This window comes from Bos grunniens, chromosome 28 (assembly GCF_055505025.1).
Source record: "Bos grunniens cultivar Pamir isolate PY7600 chromosome 28, Bosgru_T2T1.0, whole genome shotgun sequence".
NCBI classification, from domain to species: Eukaryota; Metazoa; Chordata; class Mammalia; order Artiodactyla; family Bovidae; genus Bos; species Bos grunniens.
Window position 1 is genome coordinate 26,580,757 of NC_141192.1, and position 20,032 is coordinate 26,600,788.

The 20,032-nt window shown below is 36.3% G+C and overlaps 1 protein-coding gene and 1 long non-coding RNA gene across 5 annotated transcripts in view; one reads left to right on the top strand and one right to left on the bottom strand.

Moving 5' to 3' along the window:
- Positions 1-20,032, bottom strand: part of REEP3 (receptor accessory protein 3) — a 99,510-nt gene that overhangs the window by 46,103 nt on the left and 33,375 nt on the right. For all 3 annotated transcript variants that reach the window (XM_086382275.1, XM_086382276.1, XM_086382278.1), the window contains exon 2: positions 4,443-4,515. In XM_086382275.1, the coding sequence (XP_086238401.1) occupies positions 4,443-4,515 (73 nt within the window). The remainder of the gene's footprint in view (positions 1-4,442; positions 4,516-20,032) is intronic.
- Positions 235-20,030, top strand: LOC147343045 (uncharacterized). 2 transcript variants are annotated; one of them, XR_015156911.1, is made up of 3 exons: positions 235-373; positions 1,702-1,816; positions 19,945-20,030. It is a non-coding gene; the product is annotated as an uncharacterized LOC147343045 (long non-coding RNA). The 2 variants fall into 2 exon arrangements; XR_015156910.1 differs by lacking the exon at positions 235-373 and having other exon boundaries at positions 1,687-1,816.

Sequence of the window (20,032 nt, forward strand, 5' to 3'; positions counted from 1 at the left end):
ACTATGCAGGAAATTATATCCTAGGAAAGCTCCGTTTTAAAAATAGGCAAAGGAAGAAAGGAAGGTTGCCAAAATACACAGCACTTTCCATTTGTTTTGATTTGAATACAGCATCTGTTTGATCAGGTGCAATCTACAATGTTTGCAGGCTTAAAGACAATGGTAGCAGTTAGGGTGGGAAGAAGTAAATTAACCAAAAATGTTTGCTTTCTGAGAATAATTTTGAAGTAGATATCAGTAGAATTTAGGTATTAACCAAACATCACAGAATAACTGGACTTAGGGATAAGTCAGACTGGTCTGTGTACTCCTTAACAAGCAGAATCAAAGCTGAGAAACTAGACCCATCCACTGAAGAAAGGGACATGTTCTTGTAAGTACCATTTAATATTTGTTATATACTTAGAAGTCAACTCTTCTTCCTTCTTTACTCATTAAAAAATATTGAGTACCTACTATGTAACATGTACTGTTCTAGGTATAGAAATATAGCAATTAACAAAACAACAAAACTCTCTTTGGAGCTTATCTGGTGGGGAAAATAAACACAAATATATACAAAAAATATAGTACAGGTAGTATAAAAGGCTATTAAGAATATAACAGGGAAATTTTAAGAAAGTTACTTTTATTAAGAAACTACCAGATAAAAAACAAATTTGGATGGGATTACAAGAAAACTTTGTGAGAACAGAGTTTTGATAAAATTGCTATAAACCAGGGGTAAAATCGGATGACTTAAGTTTAGGTGAGGCTCACTAAGAAAATGATACTCAAAATTTTTATCACAAATAAAATTATGCTGGAAATATTTAAAGAACTGCCAAGACCATACAGAACTTTCAAAAACTTCTCATTTTATCTTTAATCATCTTACAGTTGGTTTAGATGTTTATGGGTCCTGCCCTTGTACTGGTTAAGCTATTTCACTTAGAAAATATCCATATAACTGGGGTCTCAGAAGATCCACCTTGGAATTAATCACAGGCATATTCGCTGGTTGGCGGTGAAAGCTGTTTCAACTTTTTTGCTTTTCAAGCGAGAAAAATCCTCATTTATTTTCTAATCTGATACCTTTCCTGCCTTAATGATTCATGTGATCCTGCTGCTAAATCGCTTCAGTCGTGTCAGACTCTGTGCAACCCCATAGATGGCAGCCCACCAGGCTCCCCCATCCCTGGGATTCTCCAGGCAAGAACACTGGAGTGGGTTGCCATTTCCTTCTCCAATGCATGAAAGTGAAAAGTGAAAGTGAAGTCGCTCAGTCATGTCTGACTCTTAGCGACCCCATGGCAGGCCACCAGGCTCCTCCATCCATGGGATTTTCCAGGCAAGAGTACTGGAGTGGGGTGCCATTGCCTTCTCCATGTGACCCTGGGCAAGTTAATTCACTTCACTGAGCCTGTAATAGTCCAATATTCCTTACTACTTTATGGAATTGGAGTGAGGGCCACTGAGATATTGTATTAGGCAGAAGAATAATGTCTCCCTCCTCCAAAGATGGCCCTGTCTTAATCCCTGGAACCTGTGAATACATCAGGTTGAGTGTTAAGAGGAGAAATCAGACTGCACATGGAATTCAGGTGGCTAATCAGCCGACCCTCAGATGGGGCAAGGAGCCTGGATTACTCAGGTGAGTCCAATGTAGTCACGAGAGTCTTTATTAGGGGAAGAGGACTTCAGAACCTTCTTTTATCTCAGGAGAACTAGAGAGATAGCAGCTTGAGGAGGTCTCAGTCCAATGTTTCTGGCTTTGAAGCTGGAGGAATACAGCCGTAAGCCAAGGAGTGTGGGCCACCTGTAGAAGCTAGCAAAGGTAAGGAAACTGATTTTCCCCTAGAGTTTTCCAAATGAATGAGGCCTGTGGATCCATTTCAGATTTCTGACTTCTGAGACTGGAAAAGAAACATTTGCTTTGGTTTAAGCCAGTAAATGTGTGGCAACTGTTGTAGTAGCAACTGGAAATAATAATACATAGAAGTATTTTGAAATTGGTAGAAATTACGTAAACGTTAAGATGCTATTTTTCTAGTATGATATCTCTGCTTAGTCTCTTCAGCAGACTTGATGGCAGACAGTTCGGTCCCCAGGAGGTCTCAGAGTAGCATCATACTTCTGTGTCAAAAGCAGATTCCTGCCTTTCTTGTTTCAGTGCCTGACTGTTTTTCCGTTTCACTCTAGCTCTTGCTTAATTTGTGAAGCAGATTTGATTACCATGTAATTATCAAAACTCCAGCCACCTGCTTTTTTGCTTCCCCAGTTTCCCTTCGATCACTCATGATTCTGATATTCCCAAAGGGATGGTTAAAGACACTTGCTCCAGAGTCATAATACTGTAGCAAAATTATGTACAGATAATTCTTTTTTATGAGTTAATCTCTAAAAAGATGTGCAAGGCAATATGTGAAGTATATATCAAATATGTATGCATGCAGTAGGTATGTGTGTATATATAAATATATAAGCACATGTCAAGTCTTAAAGTTTTTCCAACAGTTTGAATAAGAATGTGAATGGATTCTCTTCCATAGGTTAAATTACTTTAACTTATGAAGCAGAACTAAAATTTGAGGATTAGACCATTCTTACTAACACCAAATTTACAGAATAATGCAGTAGTAAAATTTTGAGTGTTGTATTAAGGGAATAAAACACAAATCTATGTTTTTAAGTCCTTAAAAACATTAACAAAATTAAATTGATACATAGTAAGAAATGTAGTAATACTGTCATAATGGTTCTTAGGTCAATCCCTGAATAATACTGTTTTTCCTGCTCTTCTATCATTAATTTACACATGAAGGGCCTCTCTTCATTGTAATTTGTTATACTTCTATGGGTTTCCTTAGTAGCTCAGATGGTAAAGAATCCACCTGCAATGCAGTTGGATTGAATCCACCTGGGTTCAATCTCTGGGTTGGGAACATCCCCTGGAGAAGGAAGCGGCAACTCACTCCAGTATTCTCGCCTGGAGAATTCCATGGACAGAAGAGCCTGGTGGGCTACAGTCTGTAGGGTCCCAAAGAGTTGGACACAACTGAGGGACTAACACATACATACTTTTATATTTCCTTTTGCTATATTCTTATCTTTTATTTAGGGGATGGCATTTGCGTGCCACCCTGCTGACAAGGTCCTCATTAGAACTTCATTTTCAGTTTGTAATTTTTTCCCAACAAAAACGTTGTACATTTGGGAGGGGAATGAGAATACTTCACAGATACGTACACAGAGACACTCAGACATACCAGTTGTTGTTTATTCTAGGTTTATAATACTTCACAGGTAGGAGTTGAGGAACATATCACCCTGTACTTCAAATATACAATAAAGTAGAATCAGAAAAAAAAAAAATCTCATGTAGTCACACTATCATAAATTTTTCAAATGAGGGTTGTATTGGCCAGTACAATTAATTAGTAGCAAGTTGTATACTCCTAGCTTATATTTTTGTGGTGTTTAGAAATGAAGAGCAAGTCTTGTTTTTATTTTTCAAAACAGAATTCCAATTAAAATATGACACCATAAGGCAGAGTGTTGTGTGTGGACTAGTGCAAGGTTGTGGAGTGTTACTGTTTTGCTTTAAATATAAAATTGACAATAATTTCAGATCGACTACATCTAATAATAAAAGTTTGGGTAGTATTTTGTATGTTTTTGGAATTTGACTTCATTTTTCTAGTGACTATTTTTAAAATTTATTTTAAAATGTATTGGTCTATGACATAATGGAAATTATTTAAAAACAAAACAAAACCCAAAGTAGTCCTGTATCACAAGTAGCTTGAGAAGCACTGTTAACTGAAGAAAAGTGCTTGTATCTAAAAACTAAAGTATGCCAGTACCATAAAACAACATTTGAAGAATTTATTATAATAAACATTTAAAAATTAGTGAAAGTAAAAAAAAAAAAAAAAAACAACAGCTAAGAGATGGGGAAGAGGAAAGTGAAAGAGAAAAGAAAGATTGATGACTGAAGAGGAAGTCATTATAATATACTATGATTCAAGAAGAAAAAAAAGACTGTAATTGTCAGTAGTCGTAAGGTATCTATATATTTAATCAATTAGAAGATGACAAAAGCCTATGAAGGAAGGAAAAGATTTTGGGACCAAAGAGATATTCCAGGTAAACCTATACATTTATAAGACTAAAAAACAGACAGTTTCCCAACCTCTTATTTTACTGGAGGTTGAATAGAGATGCAATGACTCATTTGGGAATCATACTTGTTTAAATGCCAACTGACAGCAAACTATTTTTGAAACTCCACTTTGGAATTATATTCAAAATTAGTTTTAAAAAAAGATGAACTTCATTACATTTATATAACATTTTTAACCCAAAACATTATTCCAGCTGTTTCTAAAATAATGTTTTTCTAGTATTGTATACAGTGGAAACATTCAACTAGAACTGATCACTCACAAAACTATACTTACATATTCCTTCACGTTTTTCGTTTTCACAGCTTTGTATGAATAATATGCAGGATAAAGCATTCCAAACACCAACCTAAAAGCAAAAAGTGCAAGAAGACGAATCAAACATAACAATGGTTTTAATAGCTCATGAAAATTTCACCTGATAGAAAAGTAGATAGTACATGGAGACCACACGACAGTGTAAATGTGTACAAAAACTTGCTGTATAAACTAAATCCACTCAGAAAAGCAAAGGAAAAAAATGTTTTTTGAAAACAAAAAGGATAGTTTCAATATTTTACACAGGTTTATAGGAACAAAAGATTTATTTTAAAAATGGCCGTTTAAAAATCTTTTATTTCACAAAAAATATTCTGTGGATCCCTGAACATTTTGGAAAACATACAAAATTGCAGAAAGTAAAATAAAAATTGTCCTCAGCCTATGAGTCAGAAATTACCACAGGCAACACTTTATGCAAATCCCATTTTTTATCCATGGGATGCAAACCTAAAACAGACATAATGTTTGCATACACACACACAATTTGTGATAATGGAAAAAGTGGTCCTTCACTCTGATTTCTAATTATGACAATGCTGTGAAACAATACTTGATATATTTATTATAAGATATATTAAAATAACTCAAAGCACTTATAAAATGACAATTACTAACAGGATTTAATTCGAACAGATAGCATTAAATTATTTCACCAAATTCCAGATCCAAGGAATATGTGTGTGTTTGTGTGTATATATATATATAGAGAGAGAGAGAGAGAGACAGAAATGACATGACACAGTACACATTGGCATTTTCACATAATATATCATGGAATTTTTCTCTTCAAATATTAGTCCACAGTATTGATATCTTCACTACATTCCACAGTGATATTTGTATGGTTTATTTAAACAGTCCTGTATAGGCTTTTGGTTAATTTCCAGATTTCTGCTATTGTGCTGTACTTAGTCACTCAGTCATGTCCGACTGTTTGCGACCCCATAGACTGTAGCCTGCCAGGCTCCTCTGTCCACGGGGATTCTCCAGGCAAGGCTACTGGAGTGAGTTGCCAGCCCTCCTCCAGGGAATCTTCCCAACCTAGGGATTGAACCAGTGTCTACTATGTCTCCTGCATTGGCAGGCAAATTCATTACCCCTAGTGCCATCTGGGAAGCCTTTCTTAAGGGACAGGAGGAGTTATTTTCTCAGGGCAAGAATTCTAAAAAGGAATTTTCTTCAAACTTTCTCTGGAGTCTAAAGTATATTGTGACCACACTGTCAAAAATCATATTTTTCTGTGGTCATAGTTTCATAGCCAAAATTTAGACCAGATAGTGCTCAAATTGGCCCTGATAACAAGGGCAGATTGGTCCCAGCAGGGATTGTCCCTGAGGGGAAGTAGCGGTCTTAGTTTGATCAGCCCCAGGATGTTGATTATAGGAGAAAGTCTTGGACATAAGGGAACTTCAGTCCACTTTCCTATCCTATGTCAATAAAGAGCTAATATTTTTAGCCCATTTTTCTTATCCTTGGATCACAGGTTGACCAGTCATTAAAAATTTTTTTTCCAAGAAGTTCCCAGGTTGGGTGTGAAAACTTAAGAGGAAGTGCTTCCCATATTAGCTTGAGCAGCTTGTACCAGATGTCTTTGCACTACTGCACATAATAAAAAAAAAATTTCTGTGCACACTGATATTCACTTCTTGGTTGTGATGTTGCTGCTTCAAAGAGTATAGACATTTTTGCCTATTACCAAATATGCACTGCAGAGAAGGAGTTCTATTTTACATTCCTATACATTGTCAATCGTGTGTATCTTGATTTTTTAAAAAAGTTTGCCAGCTAAATAAGAGATACATAATCATCTCATATGTTTTAATAGTTAAAGTATGAGTTTTTTCCCATGTTCACTGGTTTTCTGATACATGAAGTGTATGAAATTCTGTTGTCTACTTTCCTTTTGGTTTATTTTTAAAAAGAGTTTTAGAATAGTTTTATTTTTACAGAAAAGTTGAGAAGATAGTACAGATAGTTCCCAATAGCCTACACTTAGTCCTATTACTACTACCTTGTATCAGAGTATGGTATATTTGTCATAATTAATAAATAATTTAAACTATATTATTAATTAAAGTTCAGGCTTCCCTGGTGGCTCAGATGGTAAAGAATCTGCTGCAATGTGGGAGACCTGGGTTTGATCCCTGGGTTGGGAAGATCCCCTGGAGAAGGGCATGGCAACCCACTCCAGTACTCTTGCCTGGAGAATTTCATGGACAGAGGAGTCTGTCCATGGACTACAGTCCATTGTGTTGCAAAGAGTCGGACATGACTGAATGACTTTCACAAAGTCCATACTTTATTCAGATTTCTTACAGTTTTTACCTAGCATCCTTTTTCTGTCCCAGGATCCCATTAAAGATAGCATATTTATAGTTAGTTGTCTTCCCTCCTTAGGACTCTTGGCTGTAACAATTTCTCAGACTCCTTGGGAAATGATCTGGACAGTTTTGAGGAATACAGATCAACTACACTGCAGGAATACTAGACCACCTGACCTGCTTCTTGAGAAATCTGTATGCAGGTCAGGAAGCAAGTTAGAACTGGACATGGAACAACAGACTGGTTCCAAATAGGAAAAGGAGTACGTCAAGGCTGTATATTGTCACCCTGCTTATTTAACTTACATGCAGAGTACATCATGCAAAATGCTGGACTGGATGAAGCACAAGCTGGAATCAAGATTGCCCGTAGAAATATCAATAACCTCAGATATGCAGATGACTCCAGCCTTATGGCAGAAAATGAAGAAGAACTAAAGAGCCTCTTGATGAAAGTGAAAGTGGAGAGTGAAAAAGTTGGCTTAAAGCTCAACATTCAGAAAACTAAGATCACGGCATCCAGTCCCATCACTTCATGGCAAATAGATTGGGGAAACAGTGGAAACAGTGGCAGACTTTATTTTTGGGGGGTTCCAAAACCACTGCAGATGGTGATTGCAGCCATGAAATTAAAAGATGCTTACTTCTTGGAAGGAAAGTTATGACCAACCTAGACAGCATATTCAAAAGCAGAGATACAACTTTGCCAACAAAGTAGTCAAGGCTATGGTTTTTCATGTATGAATGTGAGTGCTGGACTACAAAGAAAGCTGAGCTCCAAAAATTGATGCTTTTGAACTGTGATGTTGGAGAAGACTCTTGAGAGTCCCTTGGACTGCAGGGAGATCCAACCCGTCCATCCTGAAGGAAATCAATCCTGAATATTCACTGGAAGGACTGATGTTGAAGCTGAAACGCCAATACTTTGATGTACTCTGATGGAAGAGCTGACTCATTGGAAAAGACCCTGATGCTGGGAGGGGTTGGGGGCAGGAGGAGAAGGGGACGACAGAGGATGAGATGGCTGGATGGCATCACTGACTCGATGGACGTGAGTCTGAGTGAACTCCGAGAGTTGGTGATGGACAGGGAGGCCCGGCGTGCTGCAGTTCGTGGGGCCGCAAAGAGTCGGACATGAACTGAACACTGTAGGAAACTGCTCGACAGGCATTTGTCTGATGTTTTTCTCATGATTAGAGACTGTATGGGTTTTGGTGAGGAAAATCACAGAAGCACAGTTCTATCACATCATATTATATTAAGGGCACATACTATTAGTATGACTTATCACTGTTTTGTCAACCCTGAACACCAGGCTGAAGTGGTGCCTGTTCGATTCGCCATTGTAAGGTTACTCCCTGCCCTACCTTGCTTTCCATGGTGTAGTCTTGGGAAGGGGGTCACTATGCACAGGCCACGTTGAGTGAGGAGTTGACCTCTACCTCCTTGAGGGTGGAGTAGCTATATAAATTATTTGGAATTCTTCTGCATGGGAGATTTGTCTATTATCCCCCAGCCATTTATTCAATAATTTATTTACATCAATATGTACTTGTATGTTTATTTTATACTTTTTAGGTTTTAATCTATTTGTTACTCAAAAGCTCTGAACATTGGGAAATCTTTCAGTTAGTTCCTGTGTCCCTTTGTACCTCTATAATCGGGAGGGACTTTTTTTTTTTAAGCAATTACTAATTACTTTCTGGCACTATAAAATGGACCTGGCTCATGCCATGTAATAATTCCTGTTGCATTCCTAGAATCAGCCACTTCTCCATGGAGCCTTGGTTTCCTTTATTGGACAGTGAGTGGTATTTAAGACTGTCTGGTATTTAAGATCTGAGTGCTAAGTGTGCTCATTGTTACTGGAGTGTAGGTGATTCAAGGCCCTTGTGCGTTTTGTATGTTAGCCCATATCTTTCTAGGTTATTATCTTTTGATTTTGTTTATGAAGTTTGCTCAAATACATAATGTATTATGTTTGCCAGGGCTGCCATAACAAAATAGCACAAACTGGATGGTTAAAACTACAGCTGTTTATTGTCTCATAGTTCTGATGGCTGGAAGTCCAAGATCAAGGTGTGGGCTAGTTTAGTTTTTTCCTGAGGTCTTTCTCTGTGGATTGCAGGTGGTCACATTCTCACTGTGTCCTCATACCTTGTGTGTGTGTCCTAATCTCTTTTTCTTGTAAGAATACCAGTCATATTGGATTACGGCCCATTCTGAATACCTCATTTTAGCTTACTTGCCTCTTTAAAGATCTTATCTCCAAATACAGTCACATTCTGAGATATTGCAGGTTAAGACTTCAACATACAAGTTTTGGGAGAGGGACACCATTCAGCCCTTAACACTAATTTAAGGACTTTCAAATAAGTGTTTCCATTTAAATATGCGTTCTTAGACTGAGAGCAAGTGAATATATCTTTATATGAGAGATATAGAGAAAGATAGAGATTTTTAGTTCATTTATAGTTTATCTGAGGGAGGGGGGATGGGCTATAAATCCCTGGTGACTTATCCTTCAGAAAGCTGAACCACGTGTTCGCGGCTCATGTCACCAGGTCTGAGGAACAACAAGTCTTCTGCTCGGGATTTTATCCTCACCGACCGAAAGCCTCATCATTAATACTCTCCGTTATCTAATACTACTACCCTGTGAATGCTACCTCACCAGAAGCCAATTCCCAGACTCTGGCTATGAGACTTTTAGCTGTGCCACAGAGCCTAGGGAGTTTCAGTTTAACACGGGCACCTTACAAGGCACAGAGGCTTTCCAGCTTAGTGGTTTCTAAATCAGTTGACTTAGCACCTGAGGTGTAAACGAGAACACAGCTCTCAGGTCTGCTCTGTGTTCATCCTCACTGCCAACCTAAGGTATAACCCCACTGTCAGCCACCGCAGATAAAGTTTACATATTCAAGTTAATCATTTCAGTCTACTCTGTATTTCCTTTTACAATTGGGACACAATCAACATATTATCTTCCATATTCTCATACAACCTAGTACTTAGTAGCTGGATTTAATTCAACATGAACCTCTCCATCACCATCAGTGTTTGAGTCTTCTTCTCCTTCCCCTGCTGTATCACGCATTCAGTCTGTAACTCAGCTTTCTCCTCGGGAGCACCCATGCCTCCATCCTCTTTTATTTATATACCAGTGGCCAGCGATACATTTGGGCTTGTGCCATCTCATCTGACTTACTCAATGGTTTTCCCAACACAGCTTCTGGCTCCACTGTAGAGCAGTCTTCCTAACACACCTGCTGTCCTGCCCTGCTTAAAGACTGTAGTAGCTGGCCTCTTCACCTGCTTGCCAAACGGCCCATGTGGGGACTCATCAGAACGTCATTTGGAAAAACACTGCCTTATATAAACCACCTGTTCTAACATGGTTTCCTCAATATGCCTCTTGTATTTCACTTCAGTCCTGGAGTGTGTGCTTCCTGCCTGCATGTCTCCTTTCCTCCTTATCCTCCCCTCCCTCCTCTCCTTTCTTTCTTCTATTTCCCCCCCCCCCAACACTGGCTTAATTAACTTTTTCCCATCAAGATCCCACCCTCTTCCAGAGACTTCTAAATTACTTTTATTGTGAATTTTAGAATTTGTTAGCATTAGTCATTTTTCCTTTAGCATACTCTATTTTAGATTGTTTGAATTCTTAATGTATACATAACTGACTTCGAAAATAATTTTCTTACACATAGTAAGATTTGGTGCTAGTTGGTGCTATGTATACAGGTGTTTTGCCTTTATTTTTTAACCTCTGTATTGAACAGAACCAGTGAAATGAACAAATATTATGTCCCTAACACCGAAATGTTGTAAAGAGTAGAAACTAATGATGTATTTCATTTGGAACATGGGAAAGATTAAACGTCTTAGTGAATAGTGGGACAATTTTTAAAGACCACCACTGTTCATATGATAATTTATTGCTCCAATGAAAATATACTGGATAATTTATTACTAACACTGTAATATTTTCTCAGTGATTTTTTGGGTTCATTTTCTTTAATATTGGGCTCTACTGTAGATGTTTGCAACCTGGGAGGTCAGGCATAAGGCCAAAGCATGAGCACATAGTGTACAAAAGCAAATAAAGTTTATTTTAGAAGGCCACCTACAAGAGAAACTTGCAGTTTATAAAGGGAGTATTTACTACAAATAAAGTTGACCTATAAATATGAATATCATTTCAGTTACAGAGGCAGGAAGAAATAGTTGCTAATTTCTTCTTAATTTTATTTTTGCCTAAAGAGGTGAGAACTTTGCCAAAATACTCATAACACCCTTTCCCCCCGTTAAGGTAAAGTTGCCTATATGAACACTGGCTATGCTGAAAAACACTGTTTAAAAAAGGAAATAAAATTTATGGGAATGCAGTAGTGAGGACGGTTCTTGTATCATTTTTCATATATGAAAAATACTTGAAATAGCTATCTTCTGGACAGATGTTAAGACACAATCCAACTTCCACCAAAATTGTTTGAAAATTACATATTCAAAGGGCAATCTAAGAAGCAATGAATAAGGGTGCACTCAATACTAGATTTAATGTCATCAAAGCATAAAAGTTAAGCATCAATTCATAAAAAAATTGGTTAAATACTTTTCTGATTAAGATTCTAAAAAAGAACTTATTGCAGAATTTTTGGAAGATATACAAAAGCATTAAAAAGACAATAAAAATCAAGAAATTCCATGACTGAATAAACCATCTTTCTTTTATAAATTTGTTACGATTTTTACTAAACTTTTCACAAGCCTAATATATCATTCAAAGTCTTTCAAACTTTTATAAATGCATCAATAACATTTTAATAACAAACTGATCAATTTAACATTTAAATTACAAAGAACTAATTCCAAAGATTTAAACTTCCTTTTTTATTACTCTTGTCATTCTTTTAAAAACACTGAAAGGGCTTCCTTGGTGGCTCAGCGGTAAAGAATCCGCCTGCCAATGCAGCAGACATGGGTTTGATCCCTGAATCCAGGAAGATCCACATGCCGCAGAGCAACTAAGCCCGTGTGCCGCAACTGCTAAACCCTGTGCTCTACAGCCCAGGAACCACGTGTCAGAACTGCTGAAGCTCGCATGCCCTAGAGTCCAGGCTCCGCACCAAGGGAAGCCATCACAATGAGAAGCCCGGGCACTGCAATGAAGAGTAGCCCCTGCATGCTGCAACTGGAGAAAAGACCTAGCAACAAAGAACCAGCACAGCCAAAAATAAATAATTTAAAAAATGAAAAATAAAGCCACACACAAATAGAATAGTCTTAATAAAACAAATCCCTCTATCAGCTAGTTTTTTTTAATTGAAGTATAGTTGATTTACAATGTTGTAATTGCTGTAGTATAGCAAAATGACTCAGTTACACAGATACATGTATTCTTTTTCATATTCTTTTTCATTATGGTTTATCCAAGGATACTGCATACAGTTTACTGTGCTCTAAAGTAGGATTTTGTTTATCCATTCTATACATAATAGTTGGCATCTGCTAACCTATAACTCCCAATCCATCCTTCCTCCACCCCTACCTCCTGGCAGCCACAAGTTTGTTCTCTATGCGTCTGTTTCTGTTTCCTGGATGGGTTCATTTGTGTTATGTTTTAAATTCCACATATAAGTGATATCATATAGTATTTGTCTTTCTCTTTCTGACTGACTTCACTTAGTATGATATTCTCCAGTTGCATCCGTGTTGTTGCAAATGATGCTGTTTTGTTCTTTGTTATGGTTGAGTAGTATTCCATTGTATATACGCACTACATCTTTCTCCATTCATCTGTTGATGCACATGTAGATTGTTTCCATGTCTTGGCTTTTGTGAATACTGCTGCTATGAACATAGGGGTGCATGTATCTTTTGGAATTATAGTTCTGTCTGGGTATATGCCCAGGAGTGGGACTGCTGGATCATATGATAATTCTATTTTTAGTTTTCTGAGGAATCTCCATACTGTTTTACATCATGGCTGCATCAACTTACATTGCCACCAGCATTGTAGGAGGATGGTTCCCTGTTCTCCACACCCTTTCCAGCACTTATTTGTAGAATTTTTAATGATGGACATTCTGACAGGTGTGTAATTTTGATTCTCATTTCTCTAATAATTAGTGATGTTGAGAATCTTTTCATGTGCCTATTGGCCACCTGTATGTCTTCTGTGGAGGAATGTTTATTTAGGTCTTCTGCCCATTTTTTTGATTGGGTTGTTTTTTTGTTGTTCTTGAGTTATATGAGCTGTTTTTATATTTTGGAGATTAAGCCCTTGTCTGTTGCACTGTTTGCAGATATTTTCTCTGTCTGTAGGTTGTCTTTTCATTTTGTTTATGGTTTCCTTTGCTGTGCAAAAGTTTATAAGCTTGATTAGGTCCCATTTGTTTATTTTTGTTTTTATTTCTAGTGCCTTGGGAGACTGACCTAAGAAAACATTGGAATGATTTATGTCAGAGAATGTATCATGTAGCTTTAAAAATTATTAACAGTGATCCAGTCTTAACATTTTGGCATTATCTTTTCAAGTTTTTCTACAATCTTACAACATTATCTTAACAGTTTAAAGACCAATATTAAAAAAAGTTCTAATTATGTTATAAAATATCATAATTTAAACATAATTGACATTTTAGAGCACATAGATTTTTATCCTTAAGTCTTTCTATAATTACTAATAATAGCAATTATTTATCAACATTTTATATTAGGCAGGATGTTAAACACTTTTGATATATCATTTCAACTTAGTTCTCATACTAACACCTAGAGATAGGTGATATTTTCATACCTATTTTATAAATGAAAAACTGAGCCTTAGAGAAGTTCAAAAAAAAATCCATTGTCAAATATCTTGTAAGTTTATTGGCTACATTCAAAGTCAGGCACTCTCACTGCAAAATCCACACTTAAAAATCACTGTTTATTTCCTAATGACATATCGTAGAAGTGGAATAGCTAAGTCAAAGGGGCTGAGATTTTGAAGATCTCTGATAATATACTGCCAAATTGCTCTTTGGCAAAGTAACATAATTTATATTCTTATAAGGAGTGTATAAAATACCCATTTAAGGACTATGTAATAACACAAAAGTCAAACAAGTAAAATACAGTAGGAGAGTCAGTAGGCATTTTTTCCAGTGGATGAACTGTGTTTTTTAGATAATATGTGGATTAGAACAATCACATGGTGCATAAATTGATACTTAAAAGAGGAAAACACCCCCAAATATTATAGTTAATGATGCTAACATTTAATTTCAGAACTATCTTAATTTCCTCTGAATTGTCTTTGTATTATGAGTTACTGCTCTAATAATAGAATTGTAACTGTAGTTTGTTAAAAGTAAGCATAACAAATAGCTTATTGCTGATAATAAACCATATTACACCAATACATAATATGACCAAACTCATTGGCACCTGGGGTTGCTCAGTTGGCAAATTCTCCTTATTCCACTGCTTTCAGAATCATGCTCCCAAACAAACAAAAAATGTTAATTATAGTGTTCTATTACATTAAAGGAGAAACTCAATGAAAAGAGAGATTAACTAAAATGGAATAGCTAATATTAAAGAAACAAAAGATAGGATCAAAAATCAGGATGATGAAAGACATGTACCAGGTTACGGCGAGTCAGTCATAATTAACAAGATACCATGTACAGTCTTAAAGAGCAATGCAAAATAAAACATTCCGGGCCCTCATCACAGAGTATAAACAAACCCCATCTGTCTGTAATTCACTTTACACTAAAGACTGAGACCAGTGAAATGCACATAAAATAGCCTGGCCTAAGGACAGTAAACATGCAGAGGTCTCCCAGCTGTTCATTCCTGTGACCAAGAGAGAAACTGCTACTCATTCACTGCACTCTTTTCTGCCGACCCTGGTCTCGGAAACTTGTCAACACAGCACCAACATGAGTTCACAACAAAGGACAGACGCTAAGTGGATTTAACTTGCCCCTTTTCTTTGTTTTTGGCCATCCTTGTTCTAAACCTTTATTTCTCTAGGTGGTGTCATCCTAAATTTGGATCAAGCTCGACTACCAGGTTATGTTGTTAAGCATCACACGTCTCTTCTTTGAGGGAAAATCACTTTAACGGAATTATTATTACTTTTTAATACATTCTTGTTTCTTCTTGAAGTACAGTATAAGAAACTGCCATATGAAACCCATGACTATAAATAACAGGGGAATAGTATTAAGAGCATTGTGTATTATATTGGTATTCCTGTATATTAAATCTCATATGTGACATTTACCTTGGAATTCAGTACTTAAGTTTTCTTTGAGAAAATGATGCCCTACCTTCTATCTGATAAGAATTATATTGCTCCTTTTTCCCTACCGACTAGTTGCCAGGAAGCCGATAGGCAAAATTTGTTGTTCAACCATGATGGGCCTTAGGATTGGTATATTTATACAGTACTTGTATTCACAGGTTTTTATTTTCTATTTTGATTGCTATTTTTTCCTAGTCTTAATTCTCTTAATTTTTCTTTATTTTCTAACATATACATTTGGCAAACGATTTCTCAGATAATTTGAAAAAACACAGCAGAGCATAAACAAATAGTCAAAATGACGGTTAAGCACAGGATTCAGCTCTATGGTACCAGAGAACCAAAAAGGATTTTTTAGTTTGGGTAGCCGAGTTTGGGAACCATGGGTGGTTCCCCAACTTAGCCACATGTTAAAATATTTTGGAAGGCTTCTTTTTAAATACTGTTTTTGTTATTGTTTAAAATGTATAGGTAATCTAAAAAATAAAGTAGAAAATGTAAAAATCTCCCATTTTGAAACACTCTATTTCACCAAAGAAGCATGGAAACAATTTCTAGAATAGCTTATGGTCAACTAATTGAATATAGAAAACACATGAGTAGTCAAACAGTAAATACTCAAACTCCTCATTTCCTAATTATCTTATTGGATTTTGCTATGCTCTTGAGGTTATTTATGCCTATTCTATGTGTATAGTGGAAATACTAAGTACTGTGGCTGTCTCGGCCCAGCTCCACATTCGGTGACATCACACTGGTAGCGTGAAACAGGCTACTATTGTTGGGAGTATTTACATCATGGAAATTGGTAAATGACATGAATCAGTCCCTTTGCTTCCATTGTTAAGCATTCCCAGCACTTCACTGCCTATATGTCTTTTAGCCAAGTGAAACTACAGTGTGCTTCTATCAGGAGGACAATGAAATACTATATGTAGAAAGAATTCACAGAATTTAGTGAAAACAAAAAGGCAGGCTATTCTGGCAACCAAGTTTATATTTATAAAAGGCTTCATGTAGGATAAAGAGGGCAAATGTATTTTGTCCTTTATCATAGTTCGATTCTGTTTGAAGATTAGGTCTCTAACATTAACACAGACTCTGAGTTTTTAAAATAAAATCAATTTTAAACACGAGGGAATTTTAGAAACAATCTATTTTATAACAGTAGTTTTCTGAATTTTTTCAAAGTAGTATTTTTCCCCTCAGAGGAAATCTTTCTTGGGATCATCAAAAAATAAGAGATGAATGCAAATAAATGAGACAAATGTGTTAAGTTGTCCTAGAGAATTTAATTTAGTTTCACTGATTGTAGAATCCTCTGAGGAATCCTAAACCCTTAAACTATTTGAAAAGCTCTCTATAAATGGTTTAGAAGCTCCCAAATCTGTCCGGATACAAGGATCAACTGGGAATGAGAATCTTTGGAAGTCGGGCTGAAGAATCTGAATTTCTGAATTCTGCATCTTCAAGAAACTAAGGTGTGACGACCTTAGGTTACTTTAGTTTTGGATTAAAGCTGATTATGATTAAGCAATATGCAGTCCATATGCTAAGGTCAAAGTGTATTTTTTAAAAGTAATGTGAAAATGACTAGTCTCTCTCAACTTTTGCCAAACTCCGTCCTTACCTAAACACTAAAATAAATGTTAAGAGATTATAAGGAAAAAGAGTTATATAAAGTGGTAAAAATTAGTAAATCCTTGAAAATAATAAATTTGTGCCTGTTTATGGCCAAATGATTACAGCTAGTACAGGGTTCAGTGATAACCCATGTATCTGTGTATATCCTTGCTAAATGAGTCATTATGCTACTGTTTAAGCAGCCATCAGGTAGCAGAAGTTCATGCATGATTACTGCAAAATAATACGTAACTTTGAATTATACAAATTTCAAGAAAAGATCTGTTGCTAAGAATTCTCTAGTAGAGAATTCCCACTTAGTAAAACACGTGGTCTTAAAGAAAGTATGAAAATTACAATCAGGAAAAAAAGCCCAATGAGAAAACCCCAAACCCTGAATTCTTTAATCAATGATACAAGTTTAAAACTGCCAAGGAGAAAAAAACACAGTTAAAAAAATTCTTTTGTAAGACTTTATACATGTTTTAATTATAGTCATCAAGAGCTATGAAGCTTGGAATTTTCATGTCGTCAGAGCTAAACTGCTAACTTTACTTTAGAGTTCTAATTTCTACTCTAAAAGGAAACCTAAAGATAACACTAAAGGGAAGAAATCAATCCACAGCAGATCAGACTAGTATTTCATCATCTTCTTATGATGGCTTTTCTCTGGCCATCACCCCTGGCCATCACCTCACCCTCCAACTACCAGGCCTACTGTGTGGTATACCCAGACTAAAGAAAAATATTTAAAAATAATGCTGAACTCAATACAGAATATCCTAGAGAATTGGGCTTCCTGTGGATGCTGTATAGAATGCCATACAGAACTAAAAGAAGACAACATTTCCTAAAATCAACAGCATTCCCCAGTTTACCAGGTCCAATTTTTCCATTCTAATTGTCACTACAAATAAGAAACTCATACATAAGATAGGTATTATTGTTCTATCTCTATAGATGATAAGGCTCAGAAAGTAATGATATGAATAAAGTACCCACCAAGCATCGAAGCCGAAGCAAAATATAGAACTTCCAATTTTAAAACCTGTGTTCTTTGCTCTATACCAAAAAACTCTGTAATTCATACAATGTGTAACTCATAGCAAATACCTTCAACATCAGTAGTTGAATAAAAATCAATGTTCACAAGTTATCTAAGTAATTGTGAATTGTGACGCACTAATGCATTACTGTCACATATAACAAGATATCTGAGACCCATTTTCTAACATTTTTATTAAAGTATAGTTGATTTATAGTGTGCTAGTTTCTGTTGTACAACAAAGTGATTCAGTTTTTTATATCCATACATACATGTGTATAATTCTTTTTCATACTATTTTCCATTATGGTTTACTGTAAGATAGTTAGTTACCTGTTCTATATAGTAGGACCTTATTTATGTATTATATTTTATGAACAGTACTTTGTATTTGCTAATTCCAAATTCCTAATTTATCCCCCTCCCTTTTCCCTTTGGTAACCATTGGTCTGGGCGCCGGTTTCTGTTTTGTAAGTAAGTTCACCTGTATCATATTTTAGATTTCACATGTAAGTGATATAATATTTGTCTTTAACTGTCTGACTCATTTCACTCAGTATGATAATCTGTTGGTTCATCCATGTTGCTGCAACTCTTATTACTTCATTCTTTTTTATGGCTGAGTAGTATTTCATTGTATGTATCTGCCACATCTTCGTTATCCATTCATCTGTCCATGGACATTTAGGTTGCTTCCGTGTCTTGGCTAGTGTAAATACTGCTGTCATGAACAAAGGGGTGCCTGTATCTTTTTGGATTATAGTTTTTTTCTGGATACATGACCAGGAGTGAGACTGCCAGATCATATGGTAATTCTATTTCTAGATTTCTAAGGAAACTTCACACTGTTCTCCACAAATAGTAACTGTATGATTTTACATTCCAACCAATGGTGTAGGGGGGTTCCCTTTTCTCCACACCCTCTCGCCAGCATTTGTTATTCGTAGATATTTTAATGATGGCCATTCTGACCAGTGTGAGGTAATACCTCAGGGTGGTTTTGATTTGCATTTCTCTAATAATTAGGGGCATTGAGCATCTTTTCATGTTCCTGTTGGGCATCTGTATGTCTTCTTTGGAGGAATGAGACCCATTTTTTGACTGTGTACAAAGTCTACATAAGGAATATTGACATGTTTAATCAACATTCACATGCTCTACATTCCTGTCAAACTGGTTAAGTGGCTATACTTGATGGAGTTAAGAATTACGCACATCATCTGACCAACCCCTGACTCCTGAATAACTCGCAGCTCAGAGAAACTATTTCTTTATTTAGCCCCTTAAACACAGGATCTGTTAAAACCCAAACTCAGCATTAGCCCCATCAACATTAAAGATAAGGAGAGTTCGCTGTAATCTAAAGTTTAAAAAAGGCTTCTGGTGAAGAAAAATTGCACATAAACCACTTCTGAATATGTTGAGAAAACTTCCTCTCTTAAAGTAACGCCTCTACACAAATAAAAAGGAGATGAGTAAGAAAAGCCACAAACATGGGTTCTATCCTGACCTCCAAGTGAACTTCCCTGAACTGAACTCAGATTTAAAATTGCTGCCAAGTCCTCCCACTGTGCATTCATACCTACTGTGCAATCCAGACTGTAGTCATCTATAGTCCCCTCACAAACAAGCATAGCAACTCTCTACTGGGCTCCAACCAGTCTAAAGTGAACTGAATATTTTGCTTTCAAATAATCTGTTAATTTCTCTCCATTATAAAAGAACAGATCGCTCCGATGGCATACTTTGTGACAGGCACTGTATATTCTAGAAGTAAGGATACCACTGTGAAGTCCCCATTGCTTTTTAATTAAAACTAAACTTGTGATGATTTGGGAATCAAAACAGTCTATTTTCATATTTCTTAAACCACTTCCTTCATGTCACTTGTTCACATCTAATAGGCCTGTTATTTCCAGTTCAATAATTTTTTTTCTCATGCCACTCCTTAGAGCTAGAACAACCTTTCTGTTTATGTTGAGAACTCTCCCTCTTTTCGTAGGCACCCTGCATGTTACTCTTTGATTCATGAGGTTTAAAGAAGGTTTGGTCTCCTTATTTTGTTTAGCAAATAATCAATAACAGAAATTATAAAAATCGAACCACCAGACATAAAAATTAAACATTGTGAAAGCATCTAAAGATAATCTCTCTGTTCTCTTGGAGGTGGTCAGCTGATAAGAGGATCTCTAGGTACTTTCTTTGTACAAGCAAATCAGAGAGGAGGGAACTTTATCCTATCCTGGGCAACTCA